Raw genomic sequence first — 21853 nt, 5'->3', positions numbered from 1 at the left:
AAAACAGGATCAGATAACATACAAAATGTTAAATGTGTATCTGCCGCCGTATCTTTCCAGCTGACGGAGACATCTGCTCGGTACGCTCGTAAGATTTCTGGCACCACAGCGCTGCAGGAGGCTCTGAAGGAGAAGCAGCAGCACATCGAGCAGCTACTAGCAGAGCGAGACCTGGAGAGATGTGAGGTCGCAAAGGCAACCAGCCACGCAGGAGAGGTGCAGCAGGAGCTGACTCTGCTGAGGAAAGGGAGGGATCAGGTCAGATTCATGCACACGTGGATGTTATCTGCAGACAAGAACATGGGAGAAAGCTCTTATGAAGACTGTAATTCCATATTTTCATCCGTGTTTGTTCAACACAACTCAAACAGGAGAACTGCTTAAATCTGAATACTGACTTAAATTTGTAAATAGGCTCCAAACTGAAGGTCATGTTGCTGTGTGTCTGCAGAAATTAGAATGATTCAGCTGTTTACTGCAACTTTTGAAGACCATAATATGTCAGGGCTTGTGTTTTTGTGAGTTTGCTTTGGGGGTTTTCCTTCTCACTGGTGGTCAATATTTACTTAATGCACCTTTTGAAGAAATACTTTTTTTTTATCTAGTCTCGGACTGCACAAATATATCTATGACTAACAAACACATTTTAGGCTTAAATCTTACTTCAGTCAATAATAGCTACTAACACCCATGGTGCGTGACAAAAACAGAGGGCTGTTACCTGAGAGATCGACTTGTAACCAATCAGCTCCGTTGGCGGGACAGTGAGCAAGACTCCAGAGTGGTGATTAACAGAGAGAGGTTACATAATGCATTAAAGTCTTTCACAAAAATTATTGAACAAATAAATTGAACAAATCGCAAAATCATGTACACTGTAAAATGAGAACTATACACCTCTATGTCCCAAATAAATATGGAGTCTTAAACAACATTTTAAAGAAAATATCATCAATGCGGGGGAAAAGTGTGACCTAAACGCCGGGGATTAGAGCTTAGTGTTGCCGTGACCAACATCTAGTTTTTGGTATGCATTAATCAAGTCGTCTCTTGTTATATGTTGTTAGTGTTATTCATTCTGTGTGTTATAGTATGCAGTGGAGATGGAAGCAAAGTTGGATCAGCTACGTTCGCTGGTGGAGGCAGCAGATCGAGACAAGGTGGAGCTGCTCAACCAGCTGGAGGAGGAGAAGAGGTGGGTGGTCTGACTTCACCTGCAGCCCGCACACAATACTGTTTATGGAAAGTCATAAATGTGTTTCATTTATCACTGTCTAATATGTACAGCAGAGGTACTCTTAGAAGAAATGTTATTATCGTCCCTGTTTGACAGAAAAGTGGAAGATCTGCAGTTTCGTGTGGAAGAGGCATGCATCACCAAAGGAGACCTGGAGGTATCTTGTGGTTATATAATCTGGTTCTCAATTAAACATATTCTCTCACTCACTCAAGCTATAAAATTCCCACTTGTCAGGCTGATGCTTTCTTTAAAATTTACGTGTGAATTATTGACAACTTGTTTGATAGTTGATTAACATACTTTCATTACCACCCCCACGTTGTTCTTATTAAAAGCAGTCAAATAATGTCAACCTCAAGCCCTCCTGTGTACCAGTTTGTAATGAACACCTGAGTTTGATCTCTTTTGTTTTTTAATGCTCTGTTTATATTTTGTGAAGTACCACATTAAGTAACTTAAAGTTGCAAAATAATTGGCCGTGAACTTGTATTAGTGCTTCACATTTTCCTCTAAAAATATATGAGCTGATGATTTAACCAATCGTTCTTACCCTGCACTCTTTGAATCATTCATTTGCTGCCTCCTTCAGACAAGTCTTTCTCCCTGCTCATTTTATTTATTCGTTCATGCTTAATTCACGTACGCTTCCTCTTTATCCACCCATCTGCAGCACTTACATTAACATCCTCTCGTCATCCTTTCACCCACATGTCTGTTCCTGAATGCTGTTTTTGTCCTGATTTGCCTTCAGTCTTTTTATATGCTTCCATCTTTCACCGTTGTCTGCATCTTCTTCACTGTTCAGATGAATTAGTGCCTAGTCGCCTTCAAGTACTGGAATACAAGCAAACAAGTGCAAATAGAAGTATCTGAGAGTCAGAATGAGATGATTGAAATAATCAACTCCTGATATTCCTCAGAGCAGAATGAGCAAATAACAATCTTTCCCTTTGTTCATATCCATCTGATGTAATTGAAATACTGGAAACCATCAGTGCTTCTGTACTTACTGGCCTTCTCTTTAAAGTCTTGTCTTGTCTTCCTGTTTGTGGCACAAAGCTGACAAGTTAGTGTTGCATTGGTGTTTGTTCTCCTTCTTTTCCTGCTCTCTCTTACTAACAGACGCAGACCAGACTGGAGCATGCCCACATAAAGGAGCTTGAGCAGAGTCTGCTCTTTGAAAAGACCAAAGCTGAAAAACTCCAGAGGGATTTAGAGGACACTAGGGTAATGCTCGCAGTCCTAGTCCCACAGCAGGACTAAGTGATGTGCTTTTCCCTTACTAGGTTTAATAATGATGCACAGAATATATTGATGGAACCACAGCGTGCAAACATTATGCAAATTATCAGAATTATCAAAAGTTGCTTCCCCCTCCTGGCCTAGTCCACAATCAGCCCCGGAATAGAGACTAACATCTCATCAGCCTTGAGCTTTTCTAGTAACCCGGGTCTGTCATACTGAAAGTTATGCATGTGTGCATGAAATTCTTTTCTAAGATAGTTTGGAAATGCCTGAGCTTTTGAGAATGCTGGCCTTCATTTTTCTAATTCAGCAAATCCCATGAAAAGACCAAAACCAACAGCATGTTAGTCTGGCTTTTAATACTTTCCAACTTCTCTATCCTGTCTGTTTTCTTACTGAAGATGTAAAACTTTAACAGCTGGCAACTTTATTATTTTAAAGTCCCAGTTATTTCCTAAAACAGCTGTAGTTTTTAGCAAATGTTACTTAGTTGGGAGGAAATAGAGCATTTGATGGGACTTTTTTTAGGAGTGGATGAATCCACATGTGGTGCTCTAGTGACTGTTTGGTGCAGCAGGACAGTGTATGTAGGACTGAGTCAGAATAAACTACAGTGTGGTGTGTTCATGGTGATGAAAGAACAGTGAGCCAGTGCAGCAACAATGGCAATATCTATGGCTCAGAGTGAGAAGATATATCAGGCTTTGATGTACACACAATACCTGTTAAGAGCATACATTCTGTTAAGGCAGGAGAAACCACTGGGGCAAGGACTCAAAGGTACAACCTCGATTCAGAAACACTTTGGTACACATGTAGGTAGTCAGTAGAAGATGACAAATAATCCAACAGGGATAAGGCTAAAGCTGGTCATATCAAAAAACTAGGAAGAGTACACATAGAGAAAACGCTGGAACGCTAGACAACAAAGGTTACTAAGACGAAGGGGAACAGATAGACTAAATACACTAGATGGTGAGGATAACAAGGGACAGGTGGATGTAATTATGGTGGGGCAGGTAATCTCACAGGTAGGAATCACACAAGGACAGGAAGTGAAGTGGTCTGAAACAAGAGGAAAGGTAAGTAACAAAATAAAACAGGAAAGAAAATGGAATGGAAGAAGTCTAAGAAGCATGACGTGGCGTCTCACATTCACTGTTGGTTTTTGTCTTTTCATGGGATGTATTGACAATAAGAAAAATGTGGAACACTGCCATCCTTTATCTTTTAACCAAAAGGTCTAAACTTTGACTTGTCTTTAAGTCAAAGGTCAAAGTCTCCTACAGAAAACAGTGAATCCTTAATTGCACCAGATTCTCTGTTGGTGGTTCAAACAGCGCTCTGGTACTCATTCAAAATAAGTGTGGTTTGTTTTAGCCTGGATGACATCAGGGTTTACAGGTCAAAGATCTTGCATCCTGCCCCATGTGTCAATGGAACGTGAATAATGGAAAGACAGATACCTATTTTTTGACATATCAGCGGATATTCTTTTCCCCCCCTCCTTTTCAGAAACACATAAAATAAACAGAGATCATTCCTAACATTTGTTATGTGTAGTTATGAGACCTTACCAAGATAACAAGACATAATGCAGTTTAAAATTAAACTTTTTTTATTGTTATAAATAGTACACTGAACAAAAGTACAACTGATTATGTCATAGCTGTGTGTTGCCATCAGGGGACTTGCAGAGCTCTCACAGACGAACTGCAGCAACAACTCATACCATGATTGACGGATCTGTCTCTCCGTTTCTTTTTTAATTGTCATTTACCGGCTGTTATAAACACTGTTAATATCGGCACACTGATGTATTGGTCGGGCTCTTATAGGAAGCAGGAAAACCTATTCTTTTTTGGGGGGGGTTTACTTAAATATCCAGTCTTTGACTTCCAGCTATTTGACAAGTAAAAACTTAAATTATTTGTTATGTTGAAGGGTTAATTATGTGCATTTTATTTTGGAATATATAATTTATTTTGGAATATATCTATCTATCAATGTAGATAATTAAATTAGTAGAGTTTTAGACCTTAAACAATAAGCCTATTCATTGATTTTTGATAATGGATTACTGGTTTAAGTAGTTTATTAAGCTAAAATGCCAAAAATTGGCTGGTACCATCTTTATTAATTTCAGAGACTTTACTTTTCTTTTTGTTATATTTAGTTTTTGTTGGTTGGATAAAACAAGCAAAATGAAGATGTCAACTTGGGCTCTGGGAAATTTCGTTTCAATAATTTTTCACAATTTTCTCATGTTTTATAGAGAAATCAATTACTCTAAAAATAATCAATCTCTAGTTGAAGCCCTACAATATTCTGTGCTTTAATCACTTTAAGTTACAGTAAATCAAAATACATCACTGTGGCTGAAAACGTTGCCATGTCATTTTGATACAGATGAATCCCAGATCAGGTGAAAGCTTCTGCACATACTGTATTTGGTTCACTGTATACAACCCAGACACACTGTTTTTACATTACTACTCTCCTCTGTCAACTCTCCTGTCTCCTCTTGGCCTTCACGCCTCCTTTCTACATCTTCTGCTGCAGGTGGCCACGGTGTCTGAGCGCTCCAGGATTATGGAGCTGGAGAGGGAGGTGGCAGACCTCCAGCTCAGGCTCCGGGCATCCCAGCAGAAGGAGGATGCTGCGTCTCTGTCCCAGCAACAGATCAGCAGCCTCAAAGCCCAGGCACAGTCTCAGGAGAAAAAGGTTTGTGGAAAGCATCAGAGAAGTCCCAGCGTTGGTGTTTTTGTTCAGCTAGGTCTGGGCAGCAGCTACATGATACCCTCTGCTTATTATCATATAATTTATGGCATGATGTAAAACTGAAAGAATTGGTGTAATTTCTATTTACCATCCTTTTAGCCCTAATGTAAATAGACATTTGACCTTTTTATGTGGGGTTTGTTAAAGCTACTGTGATGATGCATAATTTATGGCTCTACTATGTATATATTGTATGTTCTATACTGTGTGTCCCCATCAGATCAGTGAGCTGAGTGTCGACGTGGAAGCAAACAGAAAGAGCTTCAGTCTCTGCAGCAAGATAAGAGCTCTCTGGAGCTGCAGCTAACCAGCCTGGTAAGAAAGGAAGAAATTCACTACTTACTTAATGGATGTTTGGGCTTTTAAACATACATCTCTGGTACGCAAACCCCCATTAAGCAATGCATGTTATTAAGAAAATGTGATGTCACTTTTATAACTCGGTCTCATGCATGAATAACCATCTGAGTCACTTTTATGCAAAAGTCTGTGTTGAACATGTAACAATGGCTGCCAAGCCCCCCCCCCTGCAGTTACTGTTGTTACTCCTGTCGTTAAGCGTTTTTTTTTTTGTCACTATTAATTGGCAAAAGTTTTGCAACATTAAACAATGACCCCAACAAAAAAAGGACAGATTTCCATCGTACATACAGTCCTGTTTACTGGTTTGTTTGCAGCTCTGCTCCGATGCCACTGTTTTGAGTTTTGTATAAAATGATTTTTCTTGCTTCTTGTAGTCTCAACATACATTAACATGCTTTCTGCAATGGTTTTTAAACACTGGTCCTTTGTTGGTGGCACTGCTTGTACCCCAGTTCTCTGTAATGTTTGGGTTTGTGGCTGAGAGGATTTAGATGCAGACACAGAGGCAGTTGTAAAAGAAGAAATCACAGAGGAATTATTGAGATACATATAATGAATGTGCAAAGTGTTCCTCAAGGCGGTGAGGGTTAGGTTTACAGGGTCTCTGTGAAAAGGAAGGTGGAGTTGGGGCTAAAACCAAACAAAACCAAAACTAGGACCAAAAACCTGGGGCACAAGAAAGACAGGGTGTCACAAACTTAGCTCTTTCTAAAAAGACGTAGCAAGTGTAACACTGGAAGTGAACAGATGATCTGGCAAAGACTGAAGGGAAAAGCCAGGGTTTGTAACCACTGGGGGTTTATTGTGGGATGAGTCTCAGGTGAGTCGAAAAGCCACAGGTGGTTTGATGATTGGCACAGACAAGGGGAGTGCAGCACCATGCCCAGACACACACAAACAAACAGAAGACAGACAGAAATGCTGGGAGTGGAAAAACATAGGAAACACTAGGAACTGGATTGGTGGCACAACCAGTAACGGCCTTTTTACTCGCTACTAACTGAATTTTAATAAAATATCACTCACTTCCCCATCACATTTTCTTCAGAGAAATTACGGAGATAAAGTACCAAACAACTCTTAGAGACCATTTATCCTAGATTTTTTTTCTGGTGTTTCCAAACGACATGTTTGGAAAGTTATCTACATAATAATGAGAAGACGATTTATCATTGAAATTCCTTGATTCTTTAATCAATAGTTTTTGGATTTCACACAGAAGTAATCAGCTTCTCAGTTCAAGCTGGTGACCAAGCATACAGTATTTTACTAAAGAGCTGTTGCTAGCTATCTAATGAAGCTAGCATTAGCTCTACGAGTTTGTTATAGACAAACTATAGTGTTTAAAAGTGAAAACAACCTAATGTTTCACTCTAGTGTGTCTTCATCAGAAAAAAAAGACTGCATGTCTCAGGAAAAAAGTCATCATCCTCATCAGTTGATGATTAATTTAGAAGACATGGACTTATGTTATATAATAAAGGTTCTTGTATTGAAGTGTAGAGCTGATTATTAGTTTCATTGAGAAGCTGGAACCAGTGGGTTATTTAATTTTATTCAAAAATGACTTAATTATTAATGTTAATGTTTATAGCTTTTCTGTTGATCAATTAATCCCCTAACTGTTTCAGCTCTAGTACTGTCCCAGAAATGTTGTTAGTTTCTGACTTAGTATTACTGCCATCATGACCTTTACAGTTTGTGACTCTGGGGGCTGACATGTAAAATTGCCAGCAGATTTCTTTAATGAGGTGCATGTCTGAATGGGCCCCAGATCCATTGCTTTACCAGATAATTGAAGCCAGCTAAGAAGTGCATCTCTGTGAGGGTCTAATCTGATGCGTTTTGCTTGCGGGCATCGTGAAAGTGGCCACATTAAGAGAGGCATTTTATCCTCAAACCTCGCATAGTTTCTGGGCCCAGTCATTATTCTCTAGTTAGCTCAAAGTATAAGAATGTTACTATGTAAGTGATTAGCTCGTAGTCAAGCTGATGTTTCTCCATTTCAGAGAAAAACGCTTGAGATAGCTGAGGAGGAGAACAGGAGTGCAGCAAAGAACATGCAAGGTAAACATTTCAGATGTACCGCAACTGCTTTGATGCTCATTAGAAAGTATGTTTATTATGTTTTTCCTGTGTCAAGATGATTGTGATAGTTGATGTTGTGTTTTCTGCCAGAATTGGAGCAGAGTGTGGAGCAGGCAAAGAAAGACTACCAAACCTTGAAAGAGGAGAGTCAATGCAAAGAGAAAGAGCTGACACAGGTAGGTTTGCACACAAGTCAGTGGTTGAAAACAATTGAGTAATTTTATTTTGTGTGTGTGTCTTAGACGTTACTGTGTGGTGATAAATAGGGCAACTATTGTTTTCATTAATCGACTAATCGTTGAGTCTATAAAATGTTGGAAAATTGTGGGAAAAATGCTCATCACAATTTTCCAGAGCCTAAAGTGACATCTTCAAATTGCTTCTTTTATTCAAACAGTCCAAAATCCATTTACTATAACTGACAAAGAATAGCAGCATTGTTTTTACATTGAAGAGGATTAAACCAGCAATGTTTCACATTTTTGCTTAATAAAATGACTGAAAGGATTAATCGATTATCAAAATAATCAATAGTCAATTAATTTTCTTTAATTAATGGACTAATCGTAAAACTAGCTGGCTGTATATAACGTAGTTCAAACTAGTTAATTATATAAAGTAGTTCAGTTTAAATTTCTAAAGATGGCTATGGCCTAACTTTAGACTATTTACCTTACTTTAAGGTTTATCAAAGTCTATCAGCTGTAGCTCAATTCGTAAGGATTAGGCTGGGAACCGGTGGGTCGTGGTTCGAATCCAGCTCGGACCAGAGTTGCGGAGCGTGGACTGGTAGCTGGAGAGGTGCCAGTTCACCTCCTGGGCACTGAGTGGCAGGCCCCTCACTCTCTGTGTGTTGCTATGGGTTCTGTTTGTGCATGTGCATGTGTGTAAAAATACTAATATAGTAAATATCATCTTCTTCTTCTTCTGTCAAGAGTAACATAGCTAGCTAGCCAGCTAGCTGGCAGTATCAAAGTAAACAAGGGTCCTAGAAATGCAAATCCGGTCGTAGGATTGTGGTCCTGAAACTGGAGCCTCCAGCTACATACTACTCTTTCGCTTGGGTATTCAGTCGAGTGCAGTGTGCAGTCTCACCACTAGATGTCACTAAAGTTCTCACACTGGTCAATGTAAACAATGCAGCTTTTAAAGCATTTTAATAAAATGTTTTGCAAATGTTTGATGGCCTGCTTTCAATGTATTTGTGAGACCTTAAAATTACATACAATAGGTTTTGGTCAGAAATTAAAACTGATTGTGTTTACAGGGGAACATTCTGTAGGGTACTTTTAAGTACTGTTGTCAAATATTCCCTCCAGAAATAGCGTTACTATACCTCGTATACTTATTCTTGTGTGCCACCCCTGTGTACCTGTAGACAAACTCAATGGCATGTTTCAAGCTACAGGAACATTCTCCTCATCTAGTATTTATGCTCTTATATTTCCAGTAGTCAGTGTTTTGCAGACGTCTTAGCAGGAGGTGCATAAATGGGGTGATAACAGAAAGAGTGGAGCATAAAAGCTCGGCTGTTGTATTGCAGCAGCAGTGAATGCAGGGTGTCCACTCTTTTTACTGTTGTAATATTTCTGAAAATACCTCAGTACAAATTACAGTTTGCAGTTATAAGGGAGTATTTTGTTTTCTTTCCCTGAAGTCAGAGCTTTCATACTTGTGCTCTCGCTTCACGGAGCTCGTTACAAATGGATGTAAAAGTGAAACAGCTGAACAAGCTCGAGGCAGACCCAGTAAAGACCTGTCTTTCCTTTTTTAGCCAAGATGTTTAATGACCTCTGGTAATGGAATGCTGTTTTTTACGCGACGATGTCTATTTTGACTTAAATCTTAAGTTTAGAGTGATCTTGATGTTTTGTGCCTCTGTACAAAACAAGAAAAAAGAAAACCTATATAAGATTAAATGATGCGAAGGGGGTCGCATGTAGTGACAGACCCGCAGAGAATTACCACCTGCTTCTGCAGCTATAATTGTTTAGATTTTACGCCCCGCACCTTTACTGTTTTTTATTACAGTACTTTCACAGCTGTCATCAGCGCTGTTTCCTGTAGCCACCAAATGTTTACAGCGGGAAGCTCTAAAATACCACTGTACACTAACTGCTCAGCAGCAAACTGCAGACAGACACAGTTTCACTTCCTGTCAGAACAAACAGGAAAAGATGGAGTCCACAACACACTCAATTAATCCCTAAAAATAGATAAATTATAACATAAAAAGCCAGATAACACACAAGATTAGCGAGGACATACAAGAATAATTTCTCATGCACTGTTTTTAATTTAATTTTAGCATAACATGTTCAGTTTAACACGTTCATAACAAAAAAATGATTGAATGAGTTGAAAATGCCTTTTGTATGTCAACAAGAAAACTGTTTCTATTGATCACAGAACAATTAAGTTGTGTTCTCAGGAAATCAAACTTGTGGATTGTAATGTACTAAATCATCTTTGTGCACTGGATATTACCAAACCACGTGGAGCTAAATTTTGTCAATATGTTTTCCAGGCTATTGAAAAGTCAGAGATGACGAAGCTGTCGCTTGAACAGCTGACCAATGAGAAGAAGACACTTGAGACACAGGTGAGCAGAAGGTCCTGATAGAAAATATGTATGTTAATCTTCAGCTACAGCAAAATACTGAAAGTTCCCACTGCCACTGAAGTACCCAGGGTGTCATTTTATTCCTTCGCTTCTCTTTCATTCAACAAATGATTATTTGCTAAGCCCTCCTGTCAGTCTTTCCACTCCTGTATATATGCTGTTTACAATGATGCTGGCAGATTTAAACACAACAAAAGCAAAAAACAACAAAAGCCAGGTAGGATGTCAACTGTTGCTGGCAGATTTTCCTCACCAGTGTAGAAAACATGGAAATAAAGACACATCATTGCTCTTGTATGTCAATGTGTAAATCTAGTGTTATAACATCAAACTCTTATTCCATTTTAACAGGACCCTGTTTGGTTACTTAGCTTACAACCATGGACAAGCAAGACAGTTGTTAGATTTATCTTTTAGTGTTCATATTTTCAAATGTGTGTGTTTCACAAAACTCTTTTAGGATTATTAATATCCTCTTTACGCTGGGATTGCTGGGTTGTAAACTTCGCCAAATCCAGTAAAGAGCAGGACTGAGTCGCAAAACGTCACCCTAAACTCTGACATAGTATATCGGCAACACTGTGGATGTAATGTGTCCCCAAAATAGGTGGTTTGCTCATGAAATCTCCTTGGGCTTGAAAGTAACTAGTTTTGATGTATGAAAGCGTTTCCTTACACGTTTTGCTTTTGTATTTTTGGTTCTGGAAAGGTAAAAGGAAACCCTCCAAATTTGTTAAATATCACTCTGCTTCAGCATGTGGAGAAATCCAGTGCTTCACAAACACATGCACGTGTGTTACTGTGTGTGTCCACAGAAAAGATTCACACACATGCACATACATGATTTTACCATTTTTAGCTTGCAGGGTTTTAATTACGTATTCACATCAGGATTCCCACGCTTACCGCATGTGACTGTGCAGGCCCCAGTCATCGCATTTAATCAGCCAAGCATAAAATACCGTTAGCCGTATCTCTCTTTCTCTTTTCTCTCCCTGTCTCTTCCCTCTCAGCCTCCACATCTCACCGCCATCTGTAACTTGATATTTTTATCATTTCATACTCAATCCGTAACTGGGGTCCACCTGCAGCTGTTCATTCAGTCTGCGGCTCTCTGGTGCCCTCTTGCTCGTCTACATTCATCTCCGCCCTGTAAGATCAGTCTGACTCCAGCTGCCTGCAGTCTCCAGATGGTCGGTCTCATGACAGCCAGAGAAATGGAAAGGAGATTAGAGCGGGAGATAGAGACCGAACATAAACATGCTTTCTGTTTGGAAGTATTTATATTCGTCATCCCAGCAGATAAACCATTTTCATGCACCATATTTCAGCGCTGCAACATAACTCACAGTACTCTAACTGCTATTCTTGGTGACTTAAGGTGGACTAAGATAAGTTAACATAAGATAAGCCTTTATTGATCCCCAGAAGAGATTTTCTGGCGTTGCAGCAGCACAAAGACATAAACAAGAGATATAAACAGATACAAACAACTAAGCAAAACAATATTAGAAGCATATATAACAAGCCTAAGAATAGATTTTGAAACTCTTTGACACAGAATAGGCTAAATGTGTTAATTTTGTTTAAAATTTTGAGAGTGCTGGAGATGTTCTGACAGTATGGCATTTTGAAATAAAAAAAACAATTTAGCAATTATGGGTAGTAGTAACATATATAGTAATAACAAATGTTTATAACACATTGTAATGTGTCAACACAGTGTAACTTGTGAAATGTCATTAAGAGATCAATAAAGTCTTGTATTTATCTATGATATTATTATTAAATGTAATTGTTGATTATTATGAATGTAGTGGAGTAGATATTTAAAGTAGCAGTAAATGGAAATAGTAAAAAGTAAAAGTACCTCAAAAGTGTACTTAAGTGCAGTACTTGTACTTACACTTAATAGATAACAACATATAATAAACAACATATAGATATTTATTGTATTATTTATGTAATATAACTAGATTTAAATTATCATTTCAATATTTTTAAACCTGGGCCCTATTTTCACATATTTTGTTGTCTAAATGACCAGTAGGTACAAAAAGTTTTGGACTCTTCTCCCTCGTTTCCTCCAGTCAGTGTTGTGTACGTAGAGGAGCTGCTAGCAAGACTTTATTTCCTAACGTTACTCCAACACAACAAACTCCTCTCTCCAACTCTGACTCCCGTTCCACCGGGTTTCACCGGAGTCCTTCGTAGGGATCCTTTCTATGATGTTTTCAGTCACCTGGTCTAACAGTCTGAGCCTGTCGGTGTCAACAAGAAGCACATTTTGTGGACGTATTTTTGATGGGTGCAATTGCCACGAAGGAATACGTAGCAGCCACTGCAGCCAAAGCATCTACTGCACAGATTCAAAACGTTTTGTACCTACTAGTCATTTCAACATCAACATATTTGGAAAAAAAGCCAGATTTAAAATACCGAAATTATCTTTTAAGCTTCATATAAAATATGAAGACAAGTTTTATATGATTACAGCTCTGTTATTTTGTCATTCATTAATTGTTTACACACCAGTTACAGATGCTTCATATGAGGAGTTGTACAATAATAAACACCCCAAAATGTCCCCATGTCTGCTTACAACCACATTATAGTGTGTTTATAAATCATTTGTTATACCGTCTGTCAATGATAAATAAGAGTGGTTAAAATAGTGTTACCTCATAGGTTATATATTTATTTAATATTAGTTTTAACTTTGAGAGCTGTTATTGTACAAATATGCACCAAAAATAAATACCTCCTGTACAACTTCTGTTTTTGTACAGTACTAGTGTTGTTAGCATAAACAGAACTTAGACCCTTTCTCCTTGAAATTGTTATTTTCTGCTCTGCCAGTGAATTATTATAATATAAAAGTAGCGTTGTTATTATTATTAACTGAAATGTTTAAGCTCACTTAATCTTGACAAACAAAAGGCTGGAACAAACAGCAGACTGTTCAATATGCTTTAAATTGACACGCTTTAAGGAAACTGAAAGGATCGACCTAATGTGTCCGTCATTAAAAATGAAAAACGTTTTTGCAGCTACAACAGAGAGAGCAGGGATTTGGTCTCTGTGGAGGAAAACGCACGTTGTAGAGCGTTTATTTATTTATTATTTATTACATCTGCGTCTTCTCTCCGCTCAGCCATGTTACTGTAGGCTGTGATGTAATCCTGCACATGTCAGACACTGTGTGTGTGTGTGTGTGTGTGTGTGTGTGTGTGTGTGTGGTGGTGATGATGATGACGATGATGACGATGCCTGGCTGGACAGAACATTGCTTTAATTAATGAACGGTTGACTTGAAATCAGCCTCTCTTTTTTTGTGCCGTCACACATCTGTTGTATCCAGAGCTGAAACGATTCGCTTAGTTGATTAGTCTAATTAATCAGCAACAACTTATTTAAATTTTTATTTTATTGTTTATTTGAGAAGGGATGTAAATGTACATAGTACATGTAAATAGTAATTCTGAAAACACTGAGAAATGTCATCACAATTACCCAAAGCCCAAACTGAATCAAAGTAAAATTATCAAAATAAAAGGTGCAAATCTTCACATCAAGTGTTTTTGTTTGAAAAATCACAAACATCATAATTGTTGCCAATTAATTTTCTGTTAATCGACTGATTGTTTCAGCTGTACTTGTATCAACTGTTGGATATTTTAATTTATAACAAAACATATTTTATAAACTCTTTGTTGTATGTTTTGTTTGTAAAAATCTTGATTTGTAAAGTAAAAAGTACAATATTTCCCTCTGACTAGAAGTAGCGGAGTAGAAGTATAAAGTGGCATGAAAAGAAAGACTCACGTAAAGTACAAGTACCTCAAACTTGTACATAAGTGCAGTATATTTACTTAGTTACATTTGTTTTGTAGTATTTATCTTCGTCATTCTACAAGCCTTTTTCGGTCGGCTTCTCATTTGTGGTTATTTGCTGGTGTTCTTGGTCTTTTCTGAATATTAATGGGTTTTGGAGTAATAAACCAAAAGAAGCTGTTTAAATACATCACATCTTTGTAATCGCCATTTTTCACCGTTTTCTAGACCAACTGATTAATCTGTTGATTCATCGATAAATCAGTGATGCCCCAGTTAGATCGTTTGTGCGCAGACGCAACAACACATCATAAGAGAGGACAACGAGAATGGCTCGTTGTTTTTATCAGACCTTGTTATATTAAACAAAGGTGACGGGTGGCACCAGCTGACTGTTGTGTTTGCTGTGAGTCATGTTAAACACTGAATGAAAGGTGAATCTTTTAGAGGAGTGTGTGAACATATGGTGTCGGAGAGTGAGGAAACAAGATTGTGAGCAGCAGAAAGGCGGCGGAGGGGGGGGGGGGGGTATGTTGTGGGAGGAGCTTCATCTGTGCTTACATAATGGAAGCGCTCGGCTTCTTTAACCCAACTGTGACAGAGAGAGAGAGAGAGAGAGAGAGGCTGCTCAGGCGACACGCTCTCCATTTCCCTCTCGCAGCCGTGCACGGCGGGGGGTGAGAGCTGATGGTTTATTGATGCCCAGCTTGTGTTAGTCTGTGTGTGTTATGCTGTAGATAGAGGGTGAGTGCTTGTATACACACTGCTGTTGTTTAGCAGCTGAACGTGGGTTTAAATCTGGCAGCAGTGAGCCTGTAGGTATGGACATTGCTGCTCTGCATCAGGGTTACTCCACTAAAATCTACTCACCTCACTACCAGGTAGGATTGTTTTGTTTGCAACAAAATCAGTGCAGAATGCAAATAGGACATGTTAAAATCACTGTAGGCTGGAAGAGGTGGTGTTATTCATATCTCTAATTAGCTCTTTTAAATGATTGTGTTTCTCAGTATAAGATTTCACCGTGTAGCCTGCGCTTGTGACCCAGCGGACAATCTGTGCACGTTTTGCATGTTTGTGTATATTTATGTGTGCATGTGAGCGTGCTCTGTAGTACTACATCTCACTTCAGAGGTGTAAATAAACAAAGATGTGTTAATAAGTCTGAAACTCACGTGCAAACGGTGTCCAGAACAGTGTTGATGACACACTTGACTATGTGTTAACGTGCAAAAAGAAATATCCTGTAGACGACTGACAGTGTGAATCGTTACACATTACATTTTAAAAAATAAAATCTTATTCTGTCTGAAGTCAGTTGCAGCAAAGACATTGATTTGAAAGTCATACTTGTTAATTAATTATCGACTGTTGCTATTTTAAAGCTGCTGGGATGACTGCACTGCACGTGTCTGAAAAGGCAGTTTGACCTGCCAGGAAGGATTTTTGATTTGTGTTTAGAAACCCAGATATCCGACTTGATTAAAGAAACAAAAATTTTTGCAAGAGATGAAGTTGGAGTAACTGACGTCTCCGGGACTTTTATTTTTAGTTTCACGTGGACTGAACTCGTTCTGCTGTCTGCTGACTCATTGTGAATATCAAGGCGTTGTGTATTTTAAGTATTAACTGCGGTTTTACTCTTAATGACCCAAATTTCTCTTGTCTGACTGCAGCTTGTCTTTGGACGTAAAAGCTTTTATATGAGAATATGGCAATATGATGTTGAGTATACTACAGGTTTTCTTCAGTATCAAAGTAATCCAGTAATAGTTGTCTGTGCGTTCATGGGCACGTTACAAACAGAAAATGCTAACAGCTAATTCTGCATACTTTTAATGGTGGCAGTTTGCCAAAGTATGAACAAATATTGGCTAAACCCAGTGCTCAAATAAGAATAGCACTGAGTTGATAAATAAAATAATACAGTAGAAGGACAACCAGTTCTTCCCGTGGGGAAGAAAACTCAGATATCCTCTTTAATATGCAGAGATGTAACTCTGGACAGGATTTAAATTATAGGAGAACCAGCCAGTTTGCTGAAAAGTTATGACTGCTGTAATTATTATTTCTGGGGCGAGGGTGAAACATTACCCTCATATACTCTCCAGACCAGATTAAAATCACTGACTAGCGCAGGTGATGTCAAAATCAACCCACCTCCCCTAGAAAAACAAATCCCGCCCGAATAGTCTTAAGTGCTAAAACAATTTGTTTTATATTATTTTATATATATAATATTAAGAAGAGCAAAATAATGTATTCTGTAGTTCTAACTTGTTGTGTATATATTCTTCTTCCCCTTTTCCAGCTCGAGGCTTTGAAACAGCAGAACTCCAAATACCAAGAAGAGCTCAGCTTGACGAAGGAGCGGAGCAGCTCAGAAAACCAGCGCATCGGAGTTCTCTGCAAGGAAATGTGAGTACCGAGGATAACTAATGTGTTTTTTCCTGGTGTGTGTCTCCTCTAAAGGTGACCCCAGCCAGCCAGTTCATTAGACTGGCCGTGGTGAATTTATCCTGCGGGGTCTTTACTGATGATTAAAAATCCAGTCTGCATTTTCAAGCTCTTACTTCAGCACAAAGAAGGGACTATGCAAATGTGGCTCAATTTAATTGCATTTAGACAATAGAACCAAGTAGAAACTGTCCTCACTGGTCTCACACTGAAATGTGTTATTAAGTAGGCTCCATCTGTGACTCTCCAGAGAGATGTTTCCTCTTGTTAATATGCTGTAAATTGTTGTGTAAAGGGCATAATTAACCAGAGAGTGCCATTATGTGATTATGGATATGATGGTGGAGTGGATGCACAATACTGATAATTACAGTAAGTACACCCCCTTGGGTGTAATGGCTGAAAACGTTTGTTTAAAATGTTTTGTTCCGTAAAGGACCAAGTTTAATATCTTTAACTACTATCTTAATATCTTAAACTACTATCTAACTACAAATCATGTATGCTTAATGTTTTTGCTGAATTTTTTAAATTAGACTTTCAGATGTACTTTTACTTCTTTTCAGCCAGCTTTTGGTTTCCATTCATGTCTCTATAAATTAAGTGGATTCTTGAAAGCATTTACTCATGAAAAACGTTATTACGTTTATTTAATAATTACTCCGCGCCGTAAGTAATTGGATAAATTACTTGTTACGTTACTTTCAGTATTCAGCCCAGCTCTGCCTTTACACAACTCCAAATCCTCCACACCCACACGACACATCTCTTATTAAACACATGTAGAAATGTAAGCAGACATTTTGGTTTAAGTGGCCAGCTTACGGTTAACAGGGATTTCCTTATGTTCACCTCTGTGGCTGCACGCAGCAGTCGTCACGTACATACATTAAAAATGAATGCATTATCGCTGTGCATTCACTCACAAGCATTTAGTTTGCTCTTGTTGATGAAATCACCAGAGTGGCAGTGTTGACGTTGTCAACAGTCTATTCTCAGCTTAAAGTCTATATGCCGCCATGAAAACAGGTCATTAGCGTTCTCTGTGTGGTGGATGACACAACTCGAGTTTGCTAATATATTTTTAAAGTGTAGAAATTAATGAAAACCAATGGATCCGTGTAGCAATTGAAAAATGTGTTCAGACTCGTAGAACACTGCCTCTTCTTTTGTAAAATGGTTCACTGTGATGTAAAGTACTTAAAACATTAAAACCCACTGGTGTGGTCCTTTTAAACATGATAAAGCAAGATATAATACCTACTGCGTTCATGGCTTCCACAGTGATGACAGCAACAAATTCATAAAAATTTTAATATTGACTGATCGCTCAGCTAAAACAGTTTTTTGAAGCAGGGTAAAAATACTCCATCTTTTTACTTTGCTGTGTTGTGGTGGATCTCCAGCCTGAGGTTGAGGTCTATTTATAGACCGTGTGTGTGTGTGTGTGTGTGTGTGTAAGTATGTGGTGTGTTTTGAGTCTTTACATCATCCCTCCATGCCTCCCCTGATTCATCAGAGCCCCGAGCTGTGACGCCACGGCTCCAGATGGATCTAACTGGCTGAATTACAGTCATCAATATGTAGCATCCTGTAGGAGGAGCAGCAGATGGAGACGGAAACAAATATCCTCAGTCACAGTGAAACAAGTGCAGCGTCAACCCCTTTAAGGAGCAGAGATTTGTCTGCTTTTCTGTGTGTGCCTTGTTAAAAACTCAAACTTGATGTCTTCCCTCCACCCTCATCCCGTCTTGTCCCCACAATGTGTTCCTCCATCCTTTCTGAGGCACGTCCTTCCTCAGTCTGCTGCTGTTATGTAATCGCTCAGTTTCTCCTCCTAGGACCGCCTGGCTCCAACATGGCCGCTGCTCACGCTATGACATCAGAGTGTGTGTGTGTGTCTTGTATTAAACTGTGTGCATTTGTGTGGAATCAATGTGGCCTTTGTGTTTGCTGAGAGAGCAGCTGTAGGCACCACAGCTCAGATGTGTGTTTGGTATTTTATATTATTTTTGGGGTAGGTCAAACCGAGATTGGTTTCTCTGTTAAAACAGTTAATATCAAATATATTTTATTTTCATCAATCATTTGTTGCAAGGATTTGGTCAAATGAGGAAATTAAGGGATCTTTTTTTACAAATCCATCCATTTGTTACAAATGTCAACCTCATGGTGGCGCTACAGGAAACACTCAGGAGATCAGCAGAGTCATTAGGTACGTTTGACTTCATGCGGCGCTTTGTAGCGCTGACTTAACGTGATGCATGCTGGATTTAACATAATGCACGCTAGTTAGAAATTTTCTCCAGCCGCACTAAGTTGAAACCACCTTTTGCCTGATCTCACAGTACTTGTCTGTGCAAATGCTGCAAGATCAGTCATTATTCTAAACTCGTGCACTCTACAGGAGGTAGAATGTGCCCGACTTGAGCCCAGTGTTTTTATACCTCACCCCTGCATCATCAGTCATTGTCAGCGCACATTTGACTATCGAGTGAAAATCAGCGAAAGTCATCTCGAACCCACCTACTATTTGTCACAACCTGGCTCAAGGGCCATGAACAGTGAGAACAGTGAGGTATCACTCCCACAGAGTGGCCTCACTGGATCACACAGGGGCCGTCACATATGTTTCACCCTCTTGGGACCATGAATGTCTGCACATCCAATAATTGTTATCTAACATAAAATGTCAAATGTGCATGATCTTTAGCTTGTGATGAATTTTGCCCCAAAGTGGCCAAAAGATTTCTGTATTTTTTTTGTGAAGACATTTTTTTTAAATTCAGTTTGGTGAAACATGGATCATAAACCAACAGTAAAGATATTAAAAAAGATATTGCTGATCTCTGGTCTCACCTGATTAAATATGGGTTAAATAAAATAAAACAACGACAGAGACGTGGATAGGTGGAGTCGGGCACAGCAGAGGCGTTTTATTTACAAAGTCCACGTAAGAAACTATATTTTTTCATTGTGCAGTTTCTCTTCAACTCAGCCTCCTCCTCACTGTTGTGTTTGAGTGTCGTGGGTGTTATAGTGGCGTGGCCAATGTTATTATACAGCAGGCAGCTAAATATTTCACCCAGATGGTGCTCAGACCGAGCTATTAGTCACACGTAGCTTCAGAGTTCTTCCTTTGACACAAATCCTAAGAATGACCCACATGGCATACAGCAAGTCATTTTGGTTCCAGCATCCAAAAATATCCAGATTCATAAATTCCCAGACAGAGCTGCGTGTGCTGCCGTCTCTTGGTCTAAATTTGATTATATGCTGAGATTACAGTATCAGTTTTATAATATCTGGATGGCATTTTTCATTTGTGGATGCGTACTGTATCACTACTGTATCTTATCACTGCAGAGTGAATAAACCACTGTGGGTTTTACAGCTGTCAAATCCTTTAAGATGTTTAAAATAGGACGGTGTAGTAGTCTACATAAGCAGCAGACATAGACCAACAGATGGTTTCTGAATGATGAGAATTAGTATGTAGATTATATCAGTGTGTTCAATATAGCACATTTCCTGTCACAGTTAAATCATCTCAGAACATTTAGTATAGTCCACATTAATTTTGCTGCTTAAAAAAAATGCTAATAAAGAAGTAACCGGCTTAAATAAATCTTATATTTTGAACCAACTGGACCACCAATGGATCAGATTTGTAATGTGAAAGGGCTCGATGGTAGTGATGAACCCATATAAGAGAATCATAACCTGACTCTGCAGCTTCCTTCAGCTCTACAGAGCTCTTTAGTGTCTCTCAGCTCATTGTTTTTGGTTTTACGGCCCTCAGTTTAACTGCTTTGGTTCACTCTCACTGCTCAAGTCATTTCAAGCCACAGCAGGCAGCCATTTTCAGAATAAAAGCTGTAAAAACCCACTGTGCTCTACCTGCTCAGCAGCAAACAGCAGACAGACACAGTTAGCTGGTGAACATAGTGGAGCATTTAGCAGCTGAAGAGACAGATAGTTTTCTCTTTTAAAAGACATAATATTGGTAGAAAGAAGTCTACGTTTCTGTTTGTAGAAATCAATCAGACAATCAGCTAATATATATTAATGGACTAATCGTTGCAGCTTTAAGTGAAACCATAAAAGGCTTTGGAACATTTTCTCTTTTCAGTCCTTCTCATTTCACTGATTTTCACCCTGCTATTGACATGATGAGATAAAGACATCATGCAGAATGTTTTTGGATCGTACTGCAGTATGTTAGCAATGTTTGTGTGCATGTTTAACAGATGTGAACACAGTTAACATCTGGCAACACACCAGATTTAAGCACATAGTTGTGATGGTGCCACAGATATCACAGAGACCTTCAGTTCAGCGCTCACAGTGTTTCACCTCCCCTCTTCTTTCTTCTCCCTCTCAGTGAGGAGCTGAAGCTGGCCTCCCAGAAGTCTCAGCATCTTGAGGAGGTACTGACCTTTCCAAAGTTTTGATTATATAAACGACTTCCTTCATCCTGTTGTAGATCAGGGTTTGTTAAGTCAGAAACGGTGATTTGATTAATAGGTTTTGGCGTAGCGAGGATTTACCTCCTGCTGTGACGGAACTCCTAAAGCTCAGACGGGTTTAGCTTCTCTTTAAATACCTCTATATTTGTGTGTGTGTTTCCTCCCAGCACAATGAAGACCGTAACAGTCAACAGCCAGACATGAAGACCAGGTAAGAAACTATTTTATGTATATACTCTTTATATCATGCCATGCTCTGACTTGTAAACACACTCTGATGCACTCAGTAATGCACTAAGTTATGCGAATGAATGTCACTAGTTGTTGATTCAGTTGATAAAACTTCTGTGCTTTTACTTAAGAAATTGAGTTTTTTATTCTACTTCAGTATCTGATTACTTCTTCACCAGTGTCTGCACGACAACAGAGTTTATTCCAGACTGCTTCACATCTATTAGAACAGCCGGATTTATACTTTTTAAATGCGGTTTGAGTTTTAACATTGTGACGGTGCGGGCAGTGCACACACACTCGCTCCCCGCCCCCTGCTCCCGTACAGCCTTAATTAAGCTGTTCATAAACCTCACTGTTATACATTTTTCCTCTACTGTTTTAGTAGCGCGATGCACAATTGTTAGCTCTACCATTCTTTAAACATGCATTTAAACAAACATCATAAACACTTACTGTGTCGAGGTGCATTGCAGGTTTCGCTCTGTTGTTTCCCGTTCGGTTTGGCAAAACAGGAGCGTA

At 39.0% G+C, this 21853-nt stretch overlaps 1 protein-coding gene across 1 annotated transcript in view; it reads left to right on the top strand.

The window, feature by feature from the left end:
* Positions 1–21853, top strand: part of clip1b (CAP-GLY domain containing linker protein 1b) — a 39669-nt gene that overhangs the window by 10906 nt on the left and 6910 nt on the right. The window contains 13 exon segments of the mRNA XM_038733562.1: positions 61–258; positions 1092–1195; positions 1334–1394; positions 2363–2467; positions 5048–5209; positions 5487–5511; positions 5514–5581; positions 7639–7696; positions 7808–7893; positions 10245–10319; positions 16486–16592; positions 21016–21061; positions 21268–21311. Coding sequence (XP_038589490.1) covers positions 61–258; positions 1092–1195; positions 1334–1394; positions 2363–2467; positions 5048–5209; positions 5487–5511; positions 5514–5581; positions 7639–7696; positions 7808–7893; positions 10245–10319; positions 16486–16592; positions 21016–21061; positions 21268–21311 — 1139 coding nt within the window.

The sequence above is a fragment of the Micropterus salmoides genome, unplaced genomic scaffold (assembly GCF_014851395.1).
Source record: "Micropterus salmoides isolate LMB-PRFRI ecotype aquatic unplaced genomic scaffold, ASM1485139v1 Ms_hic_scaffold_20, whole genome shotgun sequence".
Lineage (NCBI taxonomy): Eukaryota > Metazoa > Chordata > Actinopteri > Centrarchiformes > Centrarchidae > Micropterus > Micropterus salmoides.
Note: the sequence above shows the minus strand (reverse complement) of the source record. Positions and strands in the feature narration are given on the sequence as shown.